The sequence below is a fragment of the Pectinophora gossypiella genome, chromosome 28 (genome assembly GCF_024362695.1).
Source record: "Pectinophora gossypiella chromosome 28, ilPecGoss1.1, whole genome shotgun sequence".
NCBI lineage: Eukaryota > Metazoa > Arthropoda > Insecta > Lepidoptera > Gelechiidae > Pectinophora > Pectinophora gossypiella.
The window spans coordinates 3,655,363-3,679,839 of record NC_065431.1 but is presented as its reverse complement, the minus strand read 5'-3'; the positions used below and the strand labels follow the sequence as shown (position 1 = coordinate 3,679,839).

The window sequence follows — 24,477 nt, the reverse complement described above, 5'->3', positions numbered from 1 at the left end:
AACATGGCACTACTGGGTCTATTTTTGGATGGGTGACCGCTTAGTTAGTCCTAGGACGAGTAACAACCTCTGTGGTCAAATGGTTGAGGGTTGGGCCCACGCTCCGGGTTTGAATCCCGGTGGGGAAATATCACAAAAATCGCTATGTGATCCTTAATTTAGTAAGGACATCGCAGGCTAATAACCCAATGATCCGTGCTTCGGAGTGCACGTTCACCTGCGCAGGCTAAGCCTTGGAATCATCTTCAGTAATCTTAATCTTTTTGGTGTCACCAATAATTTCGTCGATGCGATGCAAGTCCTTCAGTGACATCTCTCCGCTGCCGCGTGGCATGGGCTGAGGCTGCGAAGCATCTGGTTTCCAACCCAGGAAGTTGATGATTTGATATGTAGCCGGGACGCCCCGGGACTTGCGCTCTGGGATCTCCTGGAATATAATACATTATATATTTAAATAGATGTCTTAAATGCTTGCTGCTTAAAAAATTGTCTAAAACCACCTTTTTTTTTTTTTTGACGTGACTTATTGTAGATTTGCCGCGGATGGCATTAACTACTTGGCCGGACAAATGGGGAGCGCTGAAGGCTCTCACCCGGAAATCCACCAAAGTGACCTCCTATCCCGCAAAATGATCCCTTAGTCTACAAAAGTGACCCCCTGCATATACGAAATAAAATGGATTTATTTACGAGAACACATACAGGGTCTTAGTGACACCGTGACGAATACTGAGTGGGATTATTCAAATCATGATTATAAGTTCACATCAAATGGAATTTTCCGTCGCTAAATTCATGTTTTTGTTTTTCATTTTTTCGAAATTATTCACAATTCTATACTTTCTCGATGGGAAATTCCACTTAATATCAACTCAGAATCATGGTCTGAATAATCCCCCTCAGTAGTCGTTACGATGTCACTTACACCCCGTACAAGTAACGTTAGTCCAAAAAGTGACCCCACATAGTCCACAAAAGTGACCCCATAGCCAGACAAACAAAAATGACCCTAAACTCATAAAAGTAACCTAAACCAAAAATGAGCTTTCAACTCACGAGACTAGTTAACAAAGCTACCAAAAACCTCGGTGAGGTGTGCGTAATTAGTTCACTTTGCGATACATATACCTCTGTAATTTTTATCTTTGTAATTTTAGACAGATTTATTAATGTAACTAATTATACAATTTATTATTTTAAACTAATTTATTGATACAATTATACAATTTATTATTTTTGTTTTTTAACTAATGTATTAACGTAATTGTACAATTTATTTTGGTTGGAATAAGTAATAGAATGGAATAATTGTAAGAAATACCTACATATGATAGGTTTTGAACTAATATGACCTGTAACGAATGTTATCAAATAAATTATCATTTATCATCTGACTGCCTCAATCGCGAGCTTGAATTTTTATTTGTCAAAAACTTGGGCTGAAAACCGTCACCTTTCCATACATCTCGTCGTATATGGCTGCGGCGGCGAACTGTACGTCCTTGCTTATCCGCAGCGGGCGGGAATGGGCCGCGTTCCCCTCGCCCAGAGCGCGGACATCTCGCATCACGTCCCAAGCTGTGGGGTACCACACAGTCAGCGAGTCCACGTCCACTGTCTGGAGGGTGAAGCCGGCCCTGGAATAGAAGTCAGAATTTTTTATAAAAATCATTTTTTTGTTTTTTTTTTTACCCATGACGGGTTTGCTCTTGGCCCCAGACTTGCCCGAAGGCATTGACGAGACCTCGCCCAGAAGGTGCCTGTTCACTCTGGCCTTGAGCACCCGGGTTATATACATTCGGAAATACAGAAGATGGCAAAGAATTCCACTCCCTAGCACTACGCATAATGAAGGACGACGCGAAACGCTTTGTGCGAATAGTTGTATCTTAAATAAATCATGGTATGTATAAGAAAACCAACAACCCGCCATTGCAAGCCCTTTCATGTCGTACGTATATACAAAAAAGGTTGTAAAAAGATCTAATATCAAAAGTTGTCACAACACAGCATAATTATAGATTTATAATTATTTTTTCTACATTTTTCCCTGCTGTGTGACATGTGGCGCCACCTAGCCGCGAGTAGCGAAAACTACGAGCAGCGCCATCTGTCATTAAATGGAGGGAACCTTCCTAACGGTAATCCGCTACTCTATAATAGATGGCGCTAGTTAGTGTGGGGTTTCGAAGGGGCACTAACGTATCTAGAACCTACTGTATAATAGATGTCGCTAGGTTGTATTCCGAAGGTGCCCGAGCGCCGCCTGGTGTAACTATGTGGCGATATATATTTATTTATTTATTAAAAATAAGTACAGTACTTAATACATTTTTTTACAATTGACGGTGCAACAAAAGCCAAAAAGATTTCCGTTTCACAACTTTGGTTTGTCCGTACACCGACATTCACCATCGTCGCTTCCAATTTGCAATATAATATCATGCTCGAACAAATAGTACAATAAATAAAGAACATGTAGGTAGGAATTTATACACTTGCAAACGAAGTACACAAAAACTAGTTCGCATATAGTTAGTATGTATGTATATAGTTAGTATGTATATATATCTCTATTAAAACCGACGCCGTGCTGACAACATCGTTTTCTTGTCTCTCCCGAAATTCCTGTGATCAAAAGTAACCTCTACACTATGAATGTTTGTATGAGTCTATGTAGGACAAAAAATGGTTATGGCGGTAACTTACGCAGTGAGCAGCCCGCCAATGTCTCTAACTCTCGTGAAGGGCGAAACGTGCGCGCTGATACCTCCGCTCCGCTCCGTCTCAGCCAGCTGCAGGCTCTGACGGAGCTCCATTAAGGTGTCACCGCCAAACACACACGCCAGAAATACCTGAGAACAAACGTTGGTACTGATTCCAGTGTAGACTGGACCATGGATGGTATGTACGGTCACGAGCATTAATATGTATACACTTTGGTACCATGTCACATTAACTTTTTTGACAAATTGGACTGTAAGTCTCACTAAATGTCAAATATGTTAGTGCGACAGAGTCCTAGTCTTCTTCTTTGCGAGTCGATGGCGATCGAAACTAAATTTTTGCTGACCAATAATTGGCCACGCTTACGGCATTGTCAGTGACTTCGTAAAGGTCCTAAAGTGGGTACATTATATTGCTCATGACTGTACCACGGAATAGAAGAGGTTGGAAAGGCCCTGACGCGCATTTTGTATCAGAACTGCTATCGCCGGTTCAACCCCACTCTCTTTTACTACTACTCCTGCAAACAGATAACTACGATAGCTCTACTGCTTCTCAAATTCCATAGCCATTTTACCGGCAATGTATATTTTATGTTTTATGGTGCAATATTATCATTACTTTTCGTAAGACACTGCATACAAAAGGAAAATTTTGATAAATAGCCAATCATACTAAAGTTTTTAGCGTTCCTGTGATAAGGAGGGATTTCCTTGCATGATATATTATTCATTCATTCACTCATTCTTCCTAAAATTAAGAGCTGTCAATCATCCGCCCCTTTCCTTTTCGGCGGATAAGAAAATTGACAGGCTTTTCGGCGGGAAACGGGAACGGGACAGTTGCTTTCTTCATTGGGTAATCTAAATAATTAATACGAAGTTGTGTTTTGTGGTTAATGATCGCATTAAGTTAGTCGGAAGACATTCGCGAGTGTTATTATATTGGAGTATTCAATGAACAAAGTGTATCTGCCTATTTTCGCTTCGTGCCGGGAAGCCGCTTCATAACTCAAAAGTTTATGCGGACTTTTGAGTTAATTCGTTTGGGGTTCGGAGTAGGAGTCTACTCCGAGGGTGGGGGCTTAGGTTTCATCATCATCACCTTTCATCATTTCATTAATCATCAAGAAAAAGAATACGTCAGACATGGCTGTATGGGCATAGTTCCCTTTGCCTTACCCTTCGGGGAACACAAAAAAAAAAAACAAAGAAAATTGTCATTTTAACTTTAACTATAAACGGCTACACGGCTTTGCCTTTGCCTTTCCCCAAAGGGATAAAAAAGTTAAAAAAAAATAATTTAACTATAACTTAAAGTAAAATTAGGAGGTGTCTGCAGGAATCGGGGCCAATAACCTATTTTCTCATTACACAGGTACAGTCATGAGCAATATCATGTACCCACTTTAGAACCCTGTCGCACTGTCATATGTTACATGTAATGCGACTTACGGTTTAATTTGACAAAAAAGTTAATGTGACATGGTTTCAAAGTGTGTACATAGTAGCACTCGTGACCGTACATAAGGATTTCAGTGGCTACCACGCATAAAAAAACTCACCCCATCAGGCTTGAGGCACTGCATGACCTTGTCGAACACCCCGGGCAGGTCGTTTGCCCAGTGAAGGCATAATGATGACACCACCAGATCGACACTGTTTTCTGGAAACTGAAAAAAAAAACAAGTTCTAGTTTTTCTGCGGTCTTCTCTTCTTAACGTGTGGGTTGTCAGGTGGATTACCAACCCCATCAACCCCGGTGTCAGGGTTACTGAGCCGCCAAAGGCCCCTGACATGCCTCATGTTTTCTGCGGTGTTAAATTGAGTGACAGAGTGTGAAATGGGGCTTAAAGGAGTCACCATACTGTGAATGTGGTCACCCGGACCAAACCATATCTCACATAGTGAACGGGTGCCCTCAGCACCGGTTCCCAGGTGGTATAGCCGAGCTGCATTGTGTGACGGATGCAGCAGAGACTTGGCTAGGGGAGCGTAAGCTGGATATATGATTCACGCAGGATATTTGTCTGCCATACGCAATAATAATAAGACAGAGATGTAGTGTGAAAGATGATATAGTGACTAAGATTGAGAAGGGAATGTTATGTTGGTTTGGACACGTAGAGCGGATGAAGGATGATAGGATTATGAAAGTAGTATACAAAGCGAAACTTGGTAGAGGAAGACTTAGAAGGACGTACATAGACCAAATTGGAGATGTCCTTAGAAAAGGTTCAATACGATCTACTCTGAACCGGCGTGCGTGTGTGAAACGATTGATGAATGTGGAGGAAGCAAGTCAAATGCGTCAGAATCGAAGCAAATGGAATTCCATAGACCATGCTTGCTCGCCGGTTTAGCGTACTCTCGACCTGGCCTTTCACCACCACCAAGAGTGCACCACAATTCCCGATCAAATGCCATTTTTCTCCACATTGCTCCAGTTCTGGGTTTATATTCCGTTCCTCTTGAAGATGGTGGTCTAGTACTCATTCATACATTTTTTTACCTTATAATTACAAATAAATACATGCAAAGATGCGGTAAAAAATCGGGTTTCCACAGTGAGTGGTGAAAATGTTGTTGAATAAATGTGATAAAATTAACAAAGATAAATAAAATTACAAACTCTGCAACAAATTTAATAATTGAAAGAGCCATTTTTCTTCACCATAACCAGCTACTTACTCACATCAATGTTTTCTTCGTCCATCACCCGCTTCTCAAACTGGACGCCTTCACCCACCAGAGCCTTGTCCAAGTGTGTCTGAGACGTGTCACATAGTGTCACCTTCTCAACGCTGTCTGGTAAGAAGTGGCGGGACACATAACCACGGCAGGCACCTGACAAATTCATTTTTGAGCTTTTAATTTGTGACTTTTATCTGCAACCAGTTGTAAGATTTTGATCAGATTTGATGCATACCTATTAATTTTTAAATTACCCCTGAATAAAATTGGGTTGTGTACCAGTAGTAAGATAAATTATGTATTTCTGATTACTAAATAAAGACAAATCTAAAACTAACGAAAACATTTTCTTTTTTCTACTTTACTTATATTTTTCATACAAATTTGTCAAGTTTTGACGTTTATTAAAAAGTAACTCATTTGACTAGTTGGAAACTAGCCTACTGAGATAGAAAACTGGGAAAAAATATGAGAAAGATAAAACAAACTTTGTAATGTAAGAAAGAAAGAAAGAAATAAAATTATTTCCATAGGGGACCTATATATAATTATGCATGTATATAATATGTATATATGTGTGTATTTATGTATTTATTTATAAATAGTTGTATTGTACTTAGTTAGCACCTGCCATATTTTAACTTTGCATAGTTTCCTTGATTTATAGTTGTCTGGAAGAAATAGCTTTTAGTGTTAAGTCTCTAGACTTAACTAGATAAATGGCAAATGCCGGCAAAAAATGCAAATACTTTATTCTAAATTCAATTACTTTAGAAAGTATTTGAATTTAGAAATAAAGTATTTGAATTTAGAATCCATTTAGAATAATCAGAATATTTTACAAAACAAATTTAAAGGATTTAAGGAGGTGTAGCGTCAATAAATATTTAAAAAAACGACTTACCAAGCTCCACAGCATTTTTAAAAGTCCTTTTTATATCAAAAATCCTATCCGCAGTTCGCCAACCAACCTCCTCTTTAACATATTCACATAAGTGATAATCGTCCTTCTGTGCCCATCTTTCCCTCTGTAATATCTTCGCCTTTCTATCAAATATGTTCATAGTACGGTAAACAGAACTAGCTTTTTTCTGTTTCGTGTTAGCCGCGTATTTTCTAACCAAAACACAACTGAAGTTACATAAATATTTTGACTCGTTCAACACTATTTTTATAACAGGAGCTCTTTGGTAACGACATAAAAGTTTCGTTTGCAACATTTTGGGATAAAGTTTTGAGTATATTAAAGTATTAATAGCTTTTAAAATTCATTTTTCTCTTTGTGCGATTATCTTTAAAAAGTAAGGTTATATTTTTGTTAATGACAGCTTAATTTTCGTTCAACAATTTTTGTACCAAAATTGCGGTTGCGATACCCAACCATTGTAGAGTATGAAAAGTAAAAGCGAGAAAGCATTATTCTATTTTTTTCATAACTTTCTATATTTTACTTTTTCTTAATTTTGTTTTACATCAACAAAACATAAAGTTTACGATTTCTAAACGTAAACGTCAATTTTTCGTACAAGAATTTTGTGGTTATGTTTAGCGGTCATCTATTTTTTTGATTATTTTCTGTGAAAAATAGCAATTTTCAACGATTTCTAGTATATGTGCAACTTAATTAATAAAAGGTATGAATAAATTTTTATTTTCTATTTAGTTTTTTAGAAACATAACCCTTTTTTTTTAAGTTCTGTGTTATCGGGATTATAATCGGTAGATTAAACTTAAAATTATGTAATTAAGTTATCTGAAATGTACACTAACACACGTCGTAATCACTAACGGGGCGGGCAGAGCCACAAGTAATCAGAAGACATCTTGCAGGCTTGCAGCCAGTTCTGATACCAAATTCTGGGATGAATATGATGAGCCGTGAGTATCTTACAACTGTGGGTTAGGGTGTCGCAAAAGGGGTCCCAACACTTAGAAAAATTTCACTTTAACTTTGTATGAACCATCGACTTAGCCGAATTTTCGAGTGAAATTACTATGGAAGTTGGACTTTCAATATTTTCTTAGGTATATGTGGAAGGGGTGGGTCTGGGGTATCTAAAAGGGGGGAAATTTTCGTTATTTTTGCGCTACGATGCACTGTTTTCGAGATATGTCAAAAAGCGTTATATAGGTGCGGAAATTTGCGGCACCCTGACACAAAGAAAAAGCAAGCCCTCTGCCATACCTATAGCCGAGTGGGTTAGGTTACTTGTGACCATCGAGGCCCGAAGGGCCGAGAGGCAGTGGTGAAGACCTTTTAAAGTCACCGATTTTGAAGGTTTACTACATAAAGTTGATATAATGGGAATATTTTTGATTTTGGTTAAGTGACCTTGACCTTTAAGGTCAATGATCTTGGTCACCTTGACCCTTGAGGTCACTGATTTCGAAGGTTTACTCCATAAAGTTGATATAATATAATATTTTTTATTTTAGATAAATGACCTTGACCTTTGAGGTCAATGACCTTAATCACCTTGACCTTTGATGTTACCGACCTACACTATATTTTTGAAGAATTAAGGTCAATGAACTCCCAAGGTCATTTAAGGTCACCCGTGGGTTCTCCCCACCCTAATACTGGGAATATTAGGGTGGGGGGAAACCACGGAGAAACCATCCCCCGGATCCCGAATGTTACTTTTGGCGATTTTTGTTAAAAATGACCTAATTTTGTATGGGACCCTTCTTGCGACATCCCGACCGACGCGAGTGAGATGGCGCCCAGAGTAGGCTATTTCAAAGCCGTACTAGGACTCCTGTCCTCCGCCTCTATTGGCGATTTTTGTATATGAATGTAATATTTTTTTCAGATGTGGCCACTTCTATTTCGATTTCTGCGCACCAATGCTCCTTACATAACATTGCCAGTAGCGGCCATTGTCGGTGTCATAGGATATAATCTAGAAAGCTTACTGTCGGATAGATACACACCATATAATAGTAAGTTACAAATTTATCTATTTCTCCACACCTATGTGAAGGTGTGGCCCAAAGTATACACACTTACCTACACAGACTAGTAAGAGATACCTAGTAAACTCTTTTGAAGATGATTGATTACAGATTAAAACTAAAAAAAAACATAACTTTAACTTTTTTTTTCAGAACCAGTACAAGACCAAAGGCTAGAGAGATTAACAGACGAAGAGATTCTAAAAGACCCGACAAACGTTCAGAAACTAAAATACAAGGAAAATGTACTGGGGAAAAATGTGTCGCCATCATTACAGAACAACAACAACTAATCTTGATTTAGGTTAATTATTATTATAGTTAAAAGAAAGGTAGATGGGGGAGGCAAGGTTAGAGATGGCAATAGCAAGGGGAATGCTACTCCGACAAGAAAGCGGCTCTTAAATTAGCGTAGTCATTGTTGTTAAGAAAATAACCAAATTAAAAAACAATTTGAAGCCTGATCAAAAATATAAATAACATTACCTTCTCTCTATGGCAGTCTGTTAAAAATCGCCGCCATTTTAAATGTTTCTTATATTTACGCGCCAAGAAACAAGTCCCGCGGATTTTAATGGTACTACTTGACAAGTCCAACTAGTCAAATCAGTTACTTTTTATTGGTGCTAATTCCTGCAAATACCATCTAATTTTATTTTAAGTTATATCTGTCATTTTCTTATCCGCCGAAAAGGAAAGGGACGGGTAATTGACAAGCATAAAATTTATGGAACACACGTCAATTTTAAGCACAAATCTAAACCAACCGTCTAAAAATTTTACATCAGTCAAAAACCCGACACATTCATTTACTCATTCTTCCTAAAATTAAGAGCTGTGAATCATCCGTCCCTTTCCTTTTCGACGGATATGAAAATGACGGATATAACTTAAAATAAAATTAGGCGGTGTTTGCAGGAATCGGGGCCATTACCTACGCTTTTTACTAAACGTCAAAACACCAAATTACTGTTTGTATAAAAAATAAACACTGTGACGTCATAGGAAAACGTTATAATACGTCGGACTTATTACAATTATGTTGATTGAAATAAAAAGTTAAATAGAAAAAGGTTTTTCGTCAGTTCTAGATCTGCTTTTATTTAGTAATCAGCATATCGTAATTTACGATACTTGGTAAGGTAATACACAGATTAAAAATAGGATCGTAGCGCCCCTTACGACTTACAGCTATTTAAGACAGAGGGTGTAAGATCGGCGACCGACACGATTTGGCGCGGGGCGGAGAATTACCATTCTATATGTAGTTAACCCCGTGCCAGTTCGAGTCGGTGCAGAGCTAGATTTACTTCATACCCCCGCATTGTCTGCTTACCCCGGTGGGAAATAGGCGTAAGTTTATATATATTATGTATTCATAATTAAATTACCTATATACTAAAGTACCACCTGGTTGTCCCATAAAGATAATTCCGTACTTTGGACTGTCCTTTATTTGGTAAGGACATTGCAGGCAGAATAAACCCCCGTACTATAACTGTAAAGGGGGCAGATGAAACTAATTAAGTGCCATTGACACTAATGTGGCACTATTGTGGTTGGCACTAATTAGGTGCCGTTTACCACCCCGGTGGCAAGCATAAAGGGGGTAGATGGGAATAAAGGCTTGAAATCACGTGTTTGTCCGAAAAAGTAAAATGATTCCGTGGTTTGGAGGCATGTGAAACAGTTGGCCCTGGCTCTTAGCCGTAAAAATGCACCAGCAACCCACAGTGGAGCCTGGATGCAGTCTGCGGCCATAAAATAACTCAAAAGGTATCAAATAAAACACAAAATAATGGAAGTAGATAATAATAGATTTATTAAAAACTTATTTTAATTATTTAACCTTACAAAACTATCGATAACGACTTTCTCTACATCCATAAACTTAGAATACATGTTGTACGTTGTATCATTAGTTAGTAAATACTTTCTTACTATCTCTAAATCTGTGAGGGCTCTCGTCTTTTTGAGCAGAAGTTCCTTCTCATTGCTCAACGGTCTCTCAGAGTTAAGCGGTAAGATTTCATCGTTCTTCACAATCGGATCGATGACTTTATGGTTTCCCCCAAAAACACTAGGATTTGTCCCTTGACCGGTCAGAAGGTCTTCATCAACCGTTAAGTACATGTCCAGACTGAACAAATCACAGAAATATGGTTCAACGCTGAAATCTTTTAATATCTTTATGTGGTGTTCTCCGTAATTCTCTGAGTTAGTGGTTTCTGTTTCCACATTATCCACGTTTTGGACATCATATCCTGTTTCCATGAAGCTTTTAGTTATCGTTGATGGAGGCGTTCGGTTCCACGCTTTATCTAGCATCGCCAAAGCTTCCAAACAAGTGAGGTTTCTATCAACCCCTTTAAGGATAGTAGTAACTTTGTTGAAAAGTATCAAATTACGATATTCTTCGCGGAACCTCACGTAGACGCCGTTTTTTATCGGCATCAAACTGTTTGCGGACTTCCACGGAATGAAAATCAGTTTCAGGTTTGATAGATCCAGTTTGGAATGTATCGAAGCCCTGTCTAAGATCAGGAGGGCTTTTTTGTCTACCAACGCGAGTTCGGCGTTCCATTTCGTGACGTAATCTTCGAACATTCCCGTCGTGAAGTGACACTCGTTGTGTCTCTTGTACTCGACCGGCAGCGTGACGGCGTGTCGACAGGAGTGCTTTAACGGGTCTTCCGTTCCACAAACGAGCAACTTTCTCTTGTCAGTCCCAGACATGTTTGAACAGAGGAGAATGGACAAGCGATCGCACGGGTCTCCATGCAGAAACTTCTTGCCGCCAAGTTTCCTAACGCGACTTTTCGAAGTGTTGTAATAGACACCAACTTCGTCCGCGGTGTAAATTTCATCATCCGTATACTGCGTTCGAACCCCGCTCCACTGTTCTTGGAAGAACTTGGTCTTCCACACCGACTCCTGGTTCATATTGCTGTAATCCCTTCTAGTTTTGTTCAGATATATATTGTGCTTCTTTTTAAATTGCTCCAGCCACTTATTACCGGCATTGAAATGAACGAAGCCCTGGTCTCTGGCCATAGCTTCGGCAACGGTTTGGAACATACGTCCGGTTAAATGGATGCCTTTTTCTTTCTGCGTATTATACCACTCCAGAACATGGGGCTCCAATACACTATTCATGTACTTCACGCTTCGTTTCCCAACTTTTTTTGGTAGAATGAACTTGTCTCGATCGTTCCAGATTTCGTTGACAATTTCTGGGGTCACAGCGTAGAGTCTGCAGATGTCTGCGACGGATCGTCCTTTGTGCATTTTGGAGACAATTGCATTCTGGATGGAATAGCTTAACTCTTCTCTTGATAAGAATCCTTTGAGGTTAGTAGGAGAGACCACCCTGTAGAGGCTCTCATTGAGCCGTTCTTCGGTGTGGTCGTGTTCGGAGCACTTCTGCTTGTTTTTATGGTCCTCAAGTTGCGACTTGGTGTGGAAGGAGGCTGAGCAGATGTCACATTTCTCTGTCGGCTCGTGTACGGCCATGTGTTTCGTCTGCAAATTGAAAATTATGACGTTACATACACTTGTATTATTGGAAACGTATTAGACTGGTATTGGATAAACCCAGAAGGAGGTATTGTACGATCCTGACGTCCTGATTACTCTAGCCATAGAGGCCGCCAATTAGATCACGACAACAAACATTTCAGGACACCAATACCGACCCCGCCGGCGTGGTCGATTGTCCTCATTCAGCGTTCATCGCTATCGGCCCACTAAGGTCGATTAATTCTTTCAAATATAATCTCAGACAAGGCTCTGACCCGAGGTTCGCGCCCTCAGAACTGTTGTCTTAAATGTTGTACCGGGTGAGAGCATTTCTCCGGCCAAAAAGTTAATTTCTGTCTAACTGATCGAGGGGAATTTTAAAACGAATGATTAACCCGTAATCCGATTGACGTACTGTCTACGTAACTCTGTCGGGTTACTGGTCGATGTAAAATTTTTAGACAGTTGTTTCAGATTTCTGCTTAAAATTGACGTGTGTTCCATAAATTTTATTCCTATGGATTACCCGTCCCTTTCTTTTTAAGCGGATAACAAAATGACAGGTATAACTTAAAATAAAATTAGATGGCGTCTGCAGGAATTTGCACAATTGAGTACGTATTGGGAACTCTATTAATTTATTAACATTTTCAAGGACAGAACGTCTAATGACGTTCCGATTCCAAGGTATCATACTATCTATTATGAACCATCAATGACCCATGGTCTCTGCCCGTGAAAGGGTTAAAAAGACGAAAATAGGAACATACCAATGAATTCTTGCTCTTGAAGACGACGCCACACAACGGGCACTTTCTCTGCCCCTCGTGCACCGGCACGTGCCGGCGGAGGTTGTACACGTTAGAGAACCTTCGCCCGCACACCTTGCAGCTGTGAGGAGACAAACATAACACACTTAGAGTTGCCTATAGTCCTTGCCATGGTATAAGAAAACCAACGGGCTTAGCACCGTAAGCACGCGACTCTTTCTCGCCGCGACAGAGATCACCTGTCTCTTTCTGCGCAGTACTGTGAGAGAGTGACGGGTGACGTATGTCGAGGCGAGAAAGAGTCGCGCGCTTACGGTGCTAAGCCTGCAGGTATGCTCAAACCTATAACAAGCCATTGCTAGCCCTTTGATGACGTAAGTGTTACCATTAAATTGGTATCTCCAACATTCCAAGGACATAAATTTTATTATTGAAAATTCAGTGAATTACTGACTAATGTATTTAATTACTATTCCTTGTCACATATATGAAAGTTCAAAATTTCCTTACAAAGATGATGATGAAATCCAGCCGGGTTCGGCCACGGTGCACGCATGTGACATAATATGAACAGTCAAGTGAGGAACTTTCCAGACTACACATACATACATAAACTCACGCCTATTTCCCACCGGGGTAAGCAGAGACTATAGAATTCCATTTGCTTCGATCCTGACACACTTAGACTCCATTCCCCAAACTACATTCCAGACGACATTCCCCAAAAATAACATAGATAATTACCTAACGGCCTCCGTGGTCCAGTGGTTGAGCGTAGGGCTCACGATCCGGAGGTCCCGGGTTCGAATCCCGGTGGGGACACATCACAAAAATCACTTTGGGATCCCTAGTTTGGACATTACAGGCTGATCACCGGATTGTCCGAAAGTAAGATGATCCGTGCTTCGGAAGGCACGTTAAGCCGTTGGTCCCGGTTACTACTTACTGATGTAAGTAGTCGGTACATGAACCATGTCAGGGGCCTTTGGCGGCTCAATAATAACCCTGACACCAGGGTTGATGAGGTCGATAATTCACCTTACAATCCACACGATAGAAGATTACCTATTTTCTCACCACTCGGATACAGAATTATTCAAAAATACGATGTAATGACAGAGGTAACCCTGACACCAGGGTTGATGAGGTTGGCACTCCACCTCACAACCCACACGATAGAAGAAGATGGCAGAGGCATATATGTATAAAATTATTGGCTCAACTGAGCCAACATACTTGGCCAATATAAAAAAAAATACTGCTGATATGATACACTTACACCAAAGGTTTATTATTTTTAGCGCTGCCGTCCTCATGGTATTCTTCGTCATCATCATCCTCCGGTACTTCCTCCTCGGACTCCGAGGACATTTTCACCACTTCCTTTTTCTTCTTCTTTTTCTTTGCGTTCGTTTTGTTCCTCTTCGAAGTTCTTCTTGGTATTTTCTTCTGTAATAGACATGAGTATGTAATGTAAAACATCAATTTATTACTTAACGGTTGAACATACTTTTCTGTTAATCAGAATCGTTATTTGTTAGAGTGAGACAGCGACTTTCTGATTCTGCCGCGTGCGAGCGCTCTCTCTCGCTCTAACAAATGGCGGTTATGACTAACAGAAAAGGATAGAAGCATAGGAACGTGCTATGAGGTGCTGACAGATGTAATTCAACCCCAGCCATCTCCATTTTGAAGTCGGTTATTTACAGGGTGTTAGTGACATCGTAACGAAAACCTTTGAAGAACAATTCAGACCATGATTCTGAGGAGTTATCAAGTGAAATTTTCCGCCGCAAAAATATGGAACTCAAAATAAAAAAAAACACATTTTTTTTAATATTCCGACAGGAAATTCCACTTGATATTAACTCAGAATCATGGTCTGAATCATCCCCTCAGTATTCGTTACGATGTCACTAACACCCTGTTTATCTAATGCTTTAGAAATAAAATGCGTCTACTATTCATTGCCAAAAGGAACTAAGATTAATGCTGCCACTTAAATATAAGCTTAATTTATTTTAAATTTGACAACTCTTATAAGCTCAGCTCTAGTGATAAGAGCGTTAATGAAAATATTCGTGATCACACACTCCGCAATGTACATCAAATTGTCATTGTAATTTACAATTGTAAGTTTTATTAAACAGGCCCCTAATGTTCTTTTAAAATCCAAAACCCATTGTTTAACTATTGTGTCTGGAAATGTCGGCGTTAAGAGGATACACCCAATAATATAAGTTTTTTGAGCTTATTAACAAGGTTTTTCCTACCTCCTAAATTAGGTCAACCTGTATTTTAGTAGGCAGAATTCCACATTAGATAGTTTTTTTTTTTTATTAAAGGTGACCTAATCTAACTTTTCTAAGGACCCTATCTATACTGCCAGTAGGACAGAGATATAGTTAGTGCATCACCTAGTGCGAAAGGGACGAGAGATACGTCACTATGAATCCTATGTTACAAAAGGTTTTTCGTAAAATCTAATTCATTTTTCCACTTTTGTTAATTTTGTACCTACTTACAAAATAACATTTAAATAAAAAACTCAAGCCTGTAATCCATATTGGGGTAGAACTAAAATTCACTAAAATACAATTTACAGAAGCCTCAATGAAAAAAAAACTACAATTTTACATGCTGTACTATATTGTTGATTCTAATCAAACATGCAATAAAGTTCAAAATTACACAAAATATGAAATACCAATATTATTCCTGACGGGATCTTAATTTCGGACGTAGTTGGATATTTTGCTGGTTTCGATCGCTAGAAATATATAAAAAAAAATTACATGTTTTTCATAATTAATATATATCTGTATAGCATAACATAACATACACCCTTTTTTGCAATTTTACAGGAGAGTGATTACCTATTTCACAGAGGTCAAAATGTTGAAAAAAATAACATATATCTTTTTTTTTTGAGTGATCATGCCAGGCTCATAGGTGCTTTGGTTTGTGTGTCACACCTTATCGCCAACGGGTAAGGCAGAAGTGTATAGTATACAGGTGTTTCAAGTTGAATTTTCCATCGCAAAATTGTGTTAAAAAAAAACAATTTTTTTTTTAACTATTAACGCCTTACCAGGGTGGGCAGAACTAAAAGTAACCACAATACAACTTGCAGCCACTCTTATTATTCAACTAAACTAGTAAAAAAAACCTATATTGTCTACTTCCTTATAATGAAAACCTCGAGGTGCATTTTTTATCACATTCCAATGTGAATTTCTTCAACAAAACCTCGAAAACGACTCCAGATTTAAAATAGCACTTTCATTGCAAGATTAGTGTGATTATTCAAAAATATGCTTATAAGATTTTCAGTAAAAAAATAGTGGCAATATGATGACAACCTATACAGCCAGCAGAGAAGTAATAAATATGTTGAATCCCCAAGCAAACCAAAATGGAGTAGTGTGTGCTCATAATCCTAACTTAGGATAGGTAGGTAGGTGATAAATCTTAATCTCAAGACATGTCAAGCTAAGACGCCACTCTTACTACCATTGGAATAAGGTTCAAAATCTTACGTCAACTTTACTTATAAGGACAAAAGACGCCGACACAGCAAAACTTCATATTTCTTGTTTAAATATCGACAGAAACTCGATATACCCGCGGTCACTTACAATATAACACGTGACAAAATGTTTCGGGCCGTATTTAAGTTGGTAGGTACAAGAAAGCTTGGTTACACACCCATTAGTCCCTAAGGGATTAGTGAACCTACCTTATCGAGGTCCATAGCGATGGGCTCGTCAATTTCGTTAACTTCCACCTTCACAAACACTTCAGGAATGACTAATTTGTCCTCCCCATCTTCACTTATTCTCGATTTCTTGTCGTTTCTTCTAGCCCTTTTGCCGACAGGAATCTTCCGTTTGAAGATAGGCACCCTTGCACCATTCGACGGCACACTGTCTAAACTTAATGGATCCTCTCCAGGATCATCTGTAGTATCCTCTACCGGCGACTCCATGATGCTACTAACAATATTTGGACTAAAAATTAAACATTTAATTAGTTATATACGTGATTTTCTCTAAAATAACAACAAACAGCGGCCGCCATTTTTTTAAGAGCACTTGGCACTCGCTGTCGCTGTCAATAAATAGAGGTGCGCAATGTTCGGAGATGCGCAGATGTAAATAGTTTGGAGTTTAAAAGATCGATCTTTTATTAAGATTTAAAATTAAAAACACAGTCATAATATGCCTTTATCTCCCTGTATCTAGAGATTTAAGCTTTGAGGAAATAGGACAGAAATAATTTCTTGTAAATATACTTTCGAAATTCTAATTGCATGACAAAATGATTTCCAGTGCGTATACATTAATCGATTAAATTTATATTTTATACTCTGGCAACAACAAACACGTCAAGAATTAAAAAGTAAACGCTGTCATTAACCGCTTAAAAAAAAACCAATGCGCGCTTCTCTTTTGGAATTTATGGAACTGTAACAAGGCTGCTTTTGTGTTTCCCAGTTAATTTACTTCAATATTTCCTTGTAATATCGCATCAACAATGCTAGATTAGCGTTTCCATCGCTACGGACAGCGTCTGCAAGTGTTTTGGAGCTTCTGCGAGCGTTTTATGGATCAATATCGAACCGCCAAGGAAATGCATGCATAGCGTCAGTGTTTGCAAATGGAGACGAAATCAGGCGTTGGTATACAAGACCATTGGATGAAAGGTATGATGGAACCGGCGGCAGTCGAAAACGACGCGCGATCAGTTAAACGCGAAAAAATGGCCGAAACATACAACGGAAACGAGAATTATGACAAACAACAAGCAGATATGAGGTTCAGATGCGATGATTGTAATCTGACGTTCGAAGGTATGGAGTACTTGCTCCTACACAAAAAGTTTCACGGTAACGTGAACGAAAAAGATGCGCCGATGCTAGAGGCGGAGACCTCGGAGCGCCCAGCGAAGGAGGGCCCTAAAAAACGAAGGAAATTTAAATGTGATCAGTGTGATGTGAAAGTCAATTCCCAGTACCACCTAGACATACACAGGAGCAAGCATGAGGGAGCAGCTTCAAAAAAATTCATCTGTGAAGTATGTGACCGTAGTTTTGTTGCAGCTCAGTTCTTAAAATCACACATGCAAACTCACTCGTCAGTGTCAACGATAAACTGTGAAATATGCAACAAAAGTTTCACCGGTCAAGCGTATTTGAAACTCCACATGCAGCTACACAACGACATAAAAAAATTCAAATGTGGAAAATGTGAAGAGATGTTCCCAACGAAGAACTGTTTAAAACTCCACATGAAAAAGCATACAAAAGTAAAAAATTTCAAGTGCGATTATTGCAATAAATTGTTCGTATCAAAAATCACAATGGAGAAACACAGGCAGACGCACGAGGGTCAACCGGCTGATTGTTTATTAAAATGCACACAGTGTGACCGGACTATGCATTCTTCTCTTCTTCGGACACACATGACACGGGCACATCCTCCGAACGTAGATGACGATGTTAAGAGACCATTTAAATGCTCTACATGTGGCAAAAGTTTCATTATGAAAATCAACTTAAATCTTCACATCCGAGTGTGTCACCCGGACCTCGCTGAGCCAGAGGACGAAGAGGAAGAAGTGATGACGGATAACTCTTAGAATAAGTCAACTTTTAGTTGTAAGAGTAGTTTAAACGCTTATATTATTAGTAACCACTGTATTATTACTGAATAATTATACTTTTTTATGCTAAATAACTCTTGTTTATTCTTTTTGATAAACAAGTAATTCCATTTTTAAAAATGACTTACCCAAGTTCTTTCAAAGAGAATATAATTCACTATGTTTAAGTTTTGTTTTCATAAAAAAAAAGGAATTAAATAACTTTACAAGATGCAAACTGATTGAAACTTTTTTTAGTTATTAGTATTTATATTTACTTACTAATCTAAACATTTGAAATCCATCTCAGGCCTTTACATCTTTATCAGATGATTCAAACAGCGTTTCTGTGGCAGCTTTTAAAATGGCTAAACATTTCAAATCTAAACATGTCATTTGAAATAACTTCCTAAAATTAAAAAGTTTCAATCAATTTGCATCTTGTTAATGTCATTTGACATTTGATTTCTTTTTTTTTTCATGAAAACAAAACTTAAACATGGCGAATTATATTCCTAATTTAAACCTGCCTACCTGTTTGTATGCTCTCGATGGTAGCACGCGCCACAAAGTCCGCGTATTTTATTTTGTTGAGCCAATTGTAAGTAGTCTCAATTTTCACCAGAAATGAAACTACGAGTAGCGTGCCCTTTTCAAGCTTTTCTAGAAGAAAATCACATAAGAATGTGGTTTTTCAAAATGGCGCGTTTGTCAGTAGGCGACTATATCGAAGACCTTCTACAGTGTGGTTTGTGAGGTGGATTATCAACCCTGGTGTCAGGGTTACTATTGATACGCCAAACTTACATCAGTAAGTAGTAACCGGAACCAACGGCTTAACGTGCCTTCCGAAGCACGGATCATCTTTCGGACAATCAGGTGATCAGCCTGTTATGTTCTATAATCAAACTAGGGATCACAAAGTGATTTTCGTGATGTGTCCCCCACTGGGATTTGAATCCGGGACCTCCGGATCGTGAGCCCAACGCTCAAACCACTGGACCACGGAGGCCGTCGAAGGCCTAAAATGGATATGATAAACCATAATGATTATAGGTTTACCCAGAGAAAAGTCCCTTGCTAGTTCGTGTGGTAGCCGTCTCCTAGAATTATATCAGCTGCCGTCTTAAACAGATGTCCATGCTTCTTTATAAATTTAAATACGTACTACTTACTTCTAAAATGTACGTACAAGGATTCATTCTCAAATAAACTGTATTGTTAATCTGTAACCTATGACAATCGACGAATCTGCAGTGCGCGGTATTTTTTTTTAAGTTTGTGACGCGCTTTACTAAACATGATAATGTACTTTGCAATTGTTTATAAGTAATAATAATAATAAAAAATACGAAATTCTATAAATAAATAACTTCTTTATTTATTCAAATAGAATATTATAATAACATAAATAGATCTATAGGTATATGGTATCCATGGGTACTAACAATTACGCACATAAATTATTATACTTATATTAAATTAAGTAGGTGACGAAAATTGAGAAAGGTATGCTAAGATGGTTCGGAGATGTAGAGAGAGAATGAATAAAAGTAGACTTAAGAAAAATATTTATGATACGGGTGTAAGTGGTAGGGCTTGAAGAGGAAGGCCCAGGTGTACATATCAGGATCAGTTTCAATATGTCTAAAGAAAGAAAGGCCAGATCAAGGGTACCTACTCTATGGCAATTCTCACACTGCCCCGCATGCTGCAGCGTAGCGCGTGGATGCGTGTTCTTCCGTTGCTTATAAGTATCTCCGTTTGTATAGAAAACACGCATGGTCTAACACACAGAAAATGCATCCACGCGCGTTCATGCGGACGCATTTTCTGTGTGTTAGACTGTGCGTGTTTTCTACTGAATAAAGATATTTTTGAATTTTGAATTGAATTAAATTAGCTAAATTCTTTTCTTCATTTATAACATTAGCATAACATAACAAGTACTTCATTTATTCTCTGTTACAGTCTCGGTTTCTGTCTCAGGTTCTTCTTTATTATTTTCCTTCTGTTTCTCTTCTTCTGCGGCCTTCTTTGCTTCTTCCTCTGCCTGAGTCGCCGCTTGCTAGAAATAAGAAAAAAAATATATTAATACAATCACACATTAGTTACAGTTGTCTCGACCATTATAGACGGCGATACGGCTCACCACCTATCACGTTGGTCTAACAGAAAGCTCGGTGAGGTGTGGGTACTTAGTTCATCTTGCGATGGATGTACCTCTGACTACCCCAATTGGGATGTAATCGTGATCTTATGTTGTGTTAGCAAAGTTATAAATTCATCTTGAGTGCAGTTTTCACTAACACAGTTGTGTCGACCATTATAGACGGCGATACGGCTTACCTATCACGTTGGTCTAACAGAAAGCGCGGTGAGGTATGGGTAATTAGTTCATCTTGCGATGTATTTACCTCTGATTACCCCAATTGGGATATGGTCGTGAGTTTATGTTATGTTGTTCTTGTTGGCAACATCAAAGTATTAATTTAAATTTTACTGTAATATATTTCCTATTTTTTTGTGGTCACCCGTCCTATGAATGGCCTTCGCGAAAGTTGCTTAACTTCAACAATCGCAGACCGAGCGCGTTTATCGCTGCGCCACTGAGCTCCTCGACTACAAAATAAAAAGTTTTCATCTCGAGCTCCTCCGTGCTTCGGAAGGCACGTTAAGCCGTTGGTCCCGTCTGCATTAGCAGTCGTTAATAACCATCAATCCGCACTGGGCCCGCGTGGTGGTGTAAGGCCCGATCTCCCTATCCATCCATAGGGAAGGCCCGTGCCCCAGCAGTGGGGACGTTAATGGGCTGGTGATGATGATATTTTCCTATGGCAATATTGCAGGAGACTTTACGCCACAGACTTTGCCGACGAGGCACGTTTTCTTATATCTCGCTACTTATGTAAATATTTCCTAGTTTTTTAATATACCTAATACAGTACACTTTAACATCTTGAAGGGTTTTATTTACCGGAGCGACCATCGCCTCCAACAGTTCTTACAATACAGTACAATACAAATACTTATAAGTACTTACTTAATTGCACCAAAATAAACAGAAACAATTACATACGACTCTTGACTAGGTACATGGCGAATGGCAGCCTTATCGCTTAAAGCGATTTCTTCCAGACAACCATAATGCTCTTAAGGGTCTTATATGTGACATATGAATTGAAGCTGCTTAACGAACCTTCTGAAGAACGGATTCAATTTATTTTGGGACAATCGGGTGTCAGATGTCAATTATGGATCTACCTACTCCACTCCAATCTTCAGTCATCCCGTGATCATGGCACTTGCAACAGTGTCGAAATATCGGAAGTCTCATATTCTTGCTTTAAACACGGTAAGAACCCGTTATTATTTGTTTTAATCAGGTGATTATGTTCTGCATTGACCGAACTAGGAACAGCCCTGAAGTAATTAAAACACACAATAACGGATTCTTACCGCATTTAAATCAGGGATATGAGACTCCCGATAAACACACAAACACAGAGCCCTAAAGTGTTATTTTTTTTGTTAGACGTGTCCCCACTGGTGTAGAACCCAGGACCTACGGATCGTGAGCCCAACGCTCAACCACTTGACCACTAAGGCTATGAATTAACCTTGGATATTTTGGCTTAAAATTTCTGAAAGTCCAAAGACTATTGAAATGTCCGGTACTCACGGCAGCCTTCCTCATGTCCTCTTCCTTCTTGGCCTGCAGCTCGCGACTGACCTCCCTGATCAGCTCCAACTCTTCCAGCTGCTTCTTGCCGAGGGGATCGAACACCTAGACACACCAACAAGCAATAGAAATACCAACGAAGGAAAATTCCACTTGATCATGAGGTGAGCCATCCCCCTCAGTATTCGTTACGATGTCACTTAGGGTGGTATTAATAAACGAATCTCAGCTGAGACTGCCCTCAAGATCATGCTCAAGTCTCTGTTTTTATATGAGAACTTATTTATTCGTAGGAGAATTGTCACAATGACATGATCTTGAGGGCAGTCTCGAAGCTGAGATTAGTTTATTAATACCACCCTGTACAAGCAGCAGTAGGTAGCCGTGCGGGTACGAAGGTACAGTCATGAGCAATATAATGTACCCACTTTAGGACTCTGTCGCACTAACAAATTTGACATTTAGTGAGACTTACAGTTCAATTTGTCAAAAAAGTTAATGTGACATGGTACCAAAGTGTATAAGTACATATTAATGCTCGTGACCGTGCGGGTGTTACTGACACCGTAACGAAAACATTGGAAGATGATTCAGACCATGATTCTAAGTTGACGTCAATTGACTGTTGGAATTCATGAAAAATTTAGTGCTATTTAATTAGTTTCAGTTCAATACTTTTTCGATGGAAAATTCAGAATCATGAGCTGAACCATCACCCTCAGTATTCGTTACGGTGTTACTCACATATATAGGTACGTACTTACTTAGGTACTTATTTGGGAAATAGGCATGATTTTAAACGATTTTAGCGGTGAAGGAAAACATCGTGAGAAACCACATTCCAGAGAAATGCGTTTCCTAACCTGTAGTGGGCTGGTTTTTCCTTCGCGGGTTTGAAGGTCAGACAGGCAGTCGATTCAATGAACCTGTCAAATCTTCAGGTTAGGTAAGCGGACCCTGAGTGAAAACCAGGATAACGCTTGGGAAATGATCTTCTTCCATCGTGTAGGTTGTAAGGTGGATTACCAACCTCATCAACCCTGATGTCAGGGTTACTATTGAGCCGTCAAATTGGCTCACAAAGCGACTACTAACTTACATCAGTAATCAGTAGTGATCAGCCTGTAATGACCTATTACCAAGGGATCACAAAGTGATTTTCGTGATGTGTCCCCAGAGGGATTTGAAACCCAGTACCTCCGGATCGTGAGCCTAACGCTGAAACCACTGGACCACGGAGGCCGTCGAAGGCCTAATATGGGATAAACCATAATGATTAGGTTTACCCAGGGAAAGTCCGTCTTATTAGCGAGGATAAAGTCCCTAATCAGATATCATCACATCGCTAATTTAAGAGCCACGCTCTTGGTAGCATTCTCCATGCTACTTTATTACCGAAAAATAGGACAGTGGTTTCCCTCTTGCCTTCCGCCCCGCAGTACTCTGTCTGACGCGAGTGGGACGGCGCCCAGAGTAGTCTATTTCAAAGCCGTACTAGGACTCCTGTCCGCCTCTGAATAGTACTGACAGTTACTGCAGACAGATCAGGTTCCAGATTACAGTCTACTTTTTTAGAGAAAAACAGGGAGATGATGATGATCTTCTTCTTTTTCTTCTATCGTGTGGGTTGTAAGGTGAATTACCAACCTCATCAACCCTGGTGTCAGGGTTACTATTGAGCCGCCAAAGGCCCCTGACATGGCTCATGTAACGACTACTTACTTACATCAGTAAGTAGTAACCGGGACTAACGGCTTAACGTGCCTTCCGAAGCACGGATCATCTTTCTTTTTGGACAATCAGGGTGATCAGCCTGTAATGTCCTAACCAAACTAGGGATCACAAAGTGATTTTTGTGATATGTCCCCACCGGGATTCGAACCCGGGACCTCTGGATCGTGAGCCCAACGCTCAACCACTGGACCACGGAGGCCGTTGGGAGATGATGATGATGAGGACTCACCGTAACAGGTTCCTTGTTAGGGTCATTAAGAGCTGCAGAAAATAACTTGTATCTGCCCAAGATGATATCATAACGCTCTTTAGACACTTGCTGTTGTATTTTGTTCGACATTTTTCTGGTTTTGTAGTCTATCTGATCTACCTGTGAAATAAAGAAATCAAATCAAATAGGTATACTTTGCCTTAACTTTAAGTGTTTTTTATAGGTTTACTCTTGGTTTGGTAGGTTGGTGTTAGGGCTGGCTGGAGATGTCCTTAGAAAAGGTTTTAGTTCGATCTGCTCTGAATCAACTCAAATCAAATCAAATATACTTTATTGCACACAACATGAACTGGCGTGTGCGTATGAAACAATTGATGAATGTGGAGGAAGCAAGGAAGTGCCTCAGGATCGAAGTACTTAAATGGAATTCCACAGTCTCTGCTTACCCGGGTAATGCAGCGTTCTACTAGTTTAAGAATTATCAGAATCGCTTCAGTAGTTACAAACCCACAAAATTTCAATCAATCAATCAATAATACTTTA

At 39.3% G+C, this 24,477-nt stretch overlaps 5 protein-coding genes across 7 annotated transcripts; 2 read left to right on the top strand and 3 right to left on the bottom strand.

Annotated features, from left to right (window-relative positions):
• Positions 1 to 7: 7 nt before the first annotated feature.
• Positions 8 to 8,567, bottom strand: LOC126379242 (arginine-hydroxylase NDUFAF5, mitochondrial). Of its 2 annotated transcripts, XM_050027936.1 has the most exons (7): positions 8,454 to 8,567; positions 6,325 to 6,536; positions 5,422 to 5,573; positions 4,292 to 4,399; positions 2,710 to 2,855; positions 1,454 to 1,637; positions 9 to 427 (listed from the first exon to the last, which is right to left on the bottom strand). In XM_050027936.1, exons 2-7 carry the CDS (start codon positions 6,482 to 6,484, stop codon positions 227 to 229), a joined length of 951 nt encoding a protein of 316 aa, XP_049883893.1. In that variant the 5' UTR covers positions 6,485 to 6,536; positions 8,454 to 8,567; the 3' UTR covers positions 9 to 226. The 2 variants fall into 2 exon arrangements, with proteins under 2 accessions (XP_049883894.1, XP_049883893.1); XM_050027937.1 differs by lacking the exon at positions 8,454 to 8,567 and having other exon boundaries at positions 8 to 427; positions 6,325 to 6,687.
• Positions 6,901 to 9,453, top strand: LOC126379291 (small integral membrane protein 12). The gene is made up of 3 exons (XM_050027998.1): positions 6,901 to 7,054; positions 8,234 to 8,363; positions 8,529 to 9,453. The coding sequence occupies exons 2-3, from the start codon at positions 8,234 to 8,236 to the stop codon at positions 8,666 to 8,668; spliced, it is 270 nt and encodes an 89-aa protein (XP_049883955.1). The 5' UTR covers positions 6,901 to 7,054; the 3' UTR covers positions 8,669 to 9,453.
• Positions 9,454 to 10,171: 718 nt separating this feature from the next.
• On the bottom strand, positions 10,172 to 16,779 carry LOC126379142 (tigger transposable element-derived protein 3-like). 2 transcript variants are annotated; one of them, XM_050027784.1, is made up of 5 exons: positions 16,404 to 16,779; positions 15,372 to 15,434; positions 13,944 to 14,113; positions 12,665 to 12,785; positions 10,172 to 11,897 (listed from the first exon to the last, which is right to left on the bottom strand). In XM_050027784.1, the coding sequence occupies exons 1-5, from the start codon at positions 16,650 to 16,652 to the stop codon at positions 10,212 to 10,214; spliced, it is 2,289 nt and encodes a 762-aa protein (XP_049883741.1). In that variant the 5' UTR covers positions 16,653 to 16,779; the 3' UTR covers positions 10,172 to 10,211. The 2 variants fall into 2 exon arrangements, with proteins under 2 accessions (XP_049883741.1, XP_049883742.1); XM_050027785.1 differs by lacking the exon at positions 15,372 to 15,434.
• A 300-nt stretch (positions 16,780 to 17,079) lies between these two features.
• On the top strand, positions 17,080 to 18,402 carry LOC126379240 (zinc finger protein draculin-like). The gene has a single exon (XM_050027934.1). The coding sequence runs from the start codon at positions 17,324 to 17,326 to the stop codon at positions 18,302 to 18,304; it is 981 nt and encodes a 326-aa protein (XP_049883891.1). The 5' UTR covers positions 17,080 to 17,323; the 3' UTR covers positions 18,305 to 18,402.
• Positions 18,403 to 19,682: 1,280 nt separating this feature from the next.
• On the bottom strand, positions 19,683 to 24,090 carry LOC126379285 (uncharacterized). The gene is made up of 3 exons (XM_050027993.1): positions 23,953 to 24,090; positions 21,990 to 22,094; positions 19,683 to 20,375 (listed from the first exon to the last, which is right to left on the bottom strand). Exons 1-3 carry the CDS (start codon positions 24,061 to 24,063, stop codon positions 20,259 to 20,261), a joined length of 333 nt encoding a protein of 110 aa, XP_049883950.1. The 5' UTR covers positions 24,064 to 24,090; the 3' UTR covers positions 19,683 to 20,258.
• Positions 24,091 to 24,477: the final 387 nt, after the last annotated feature.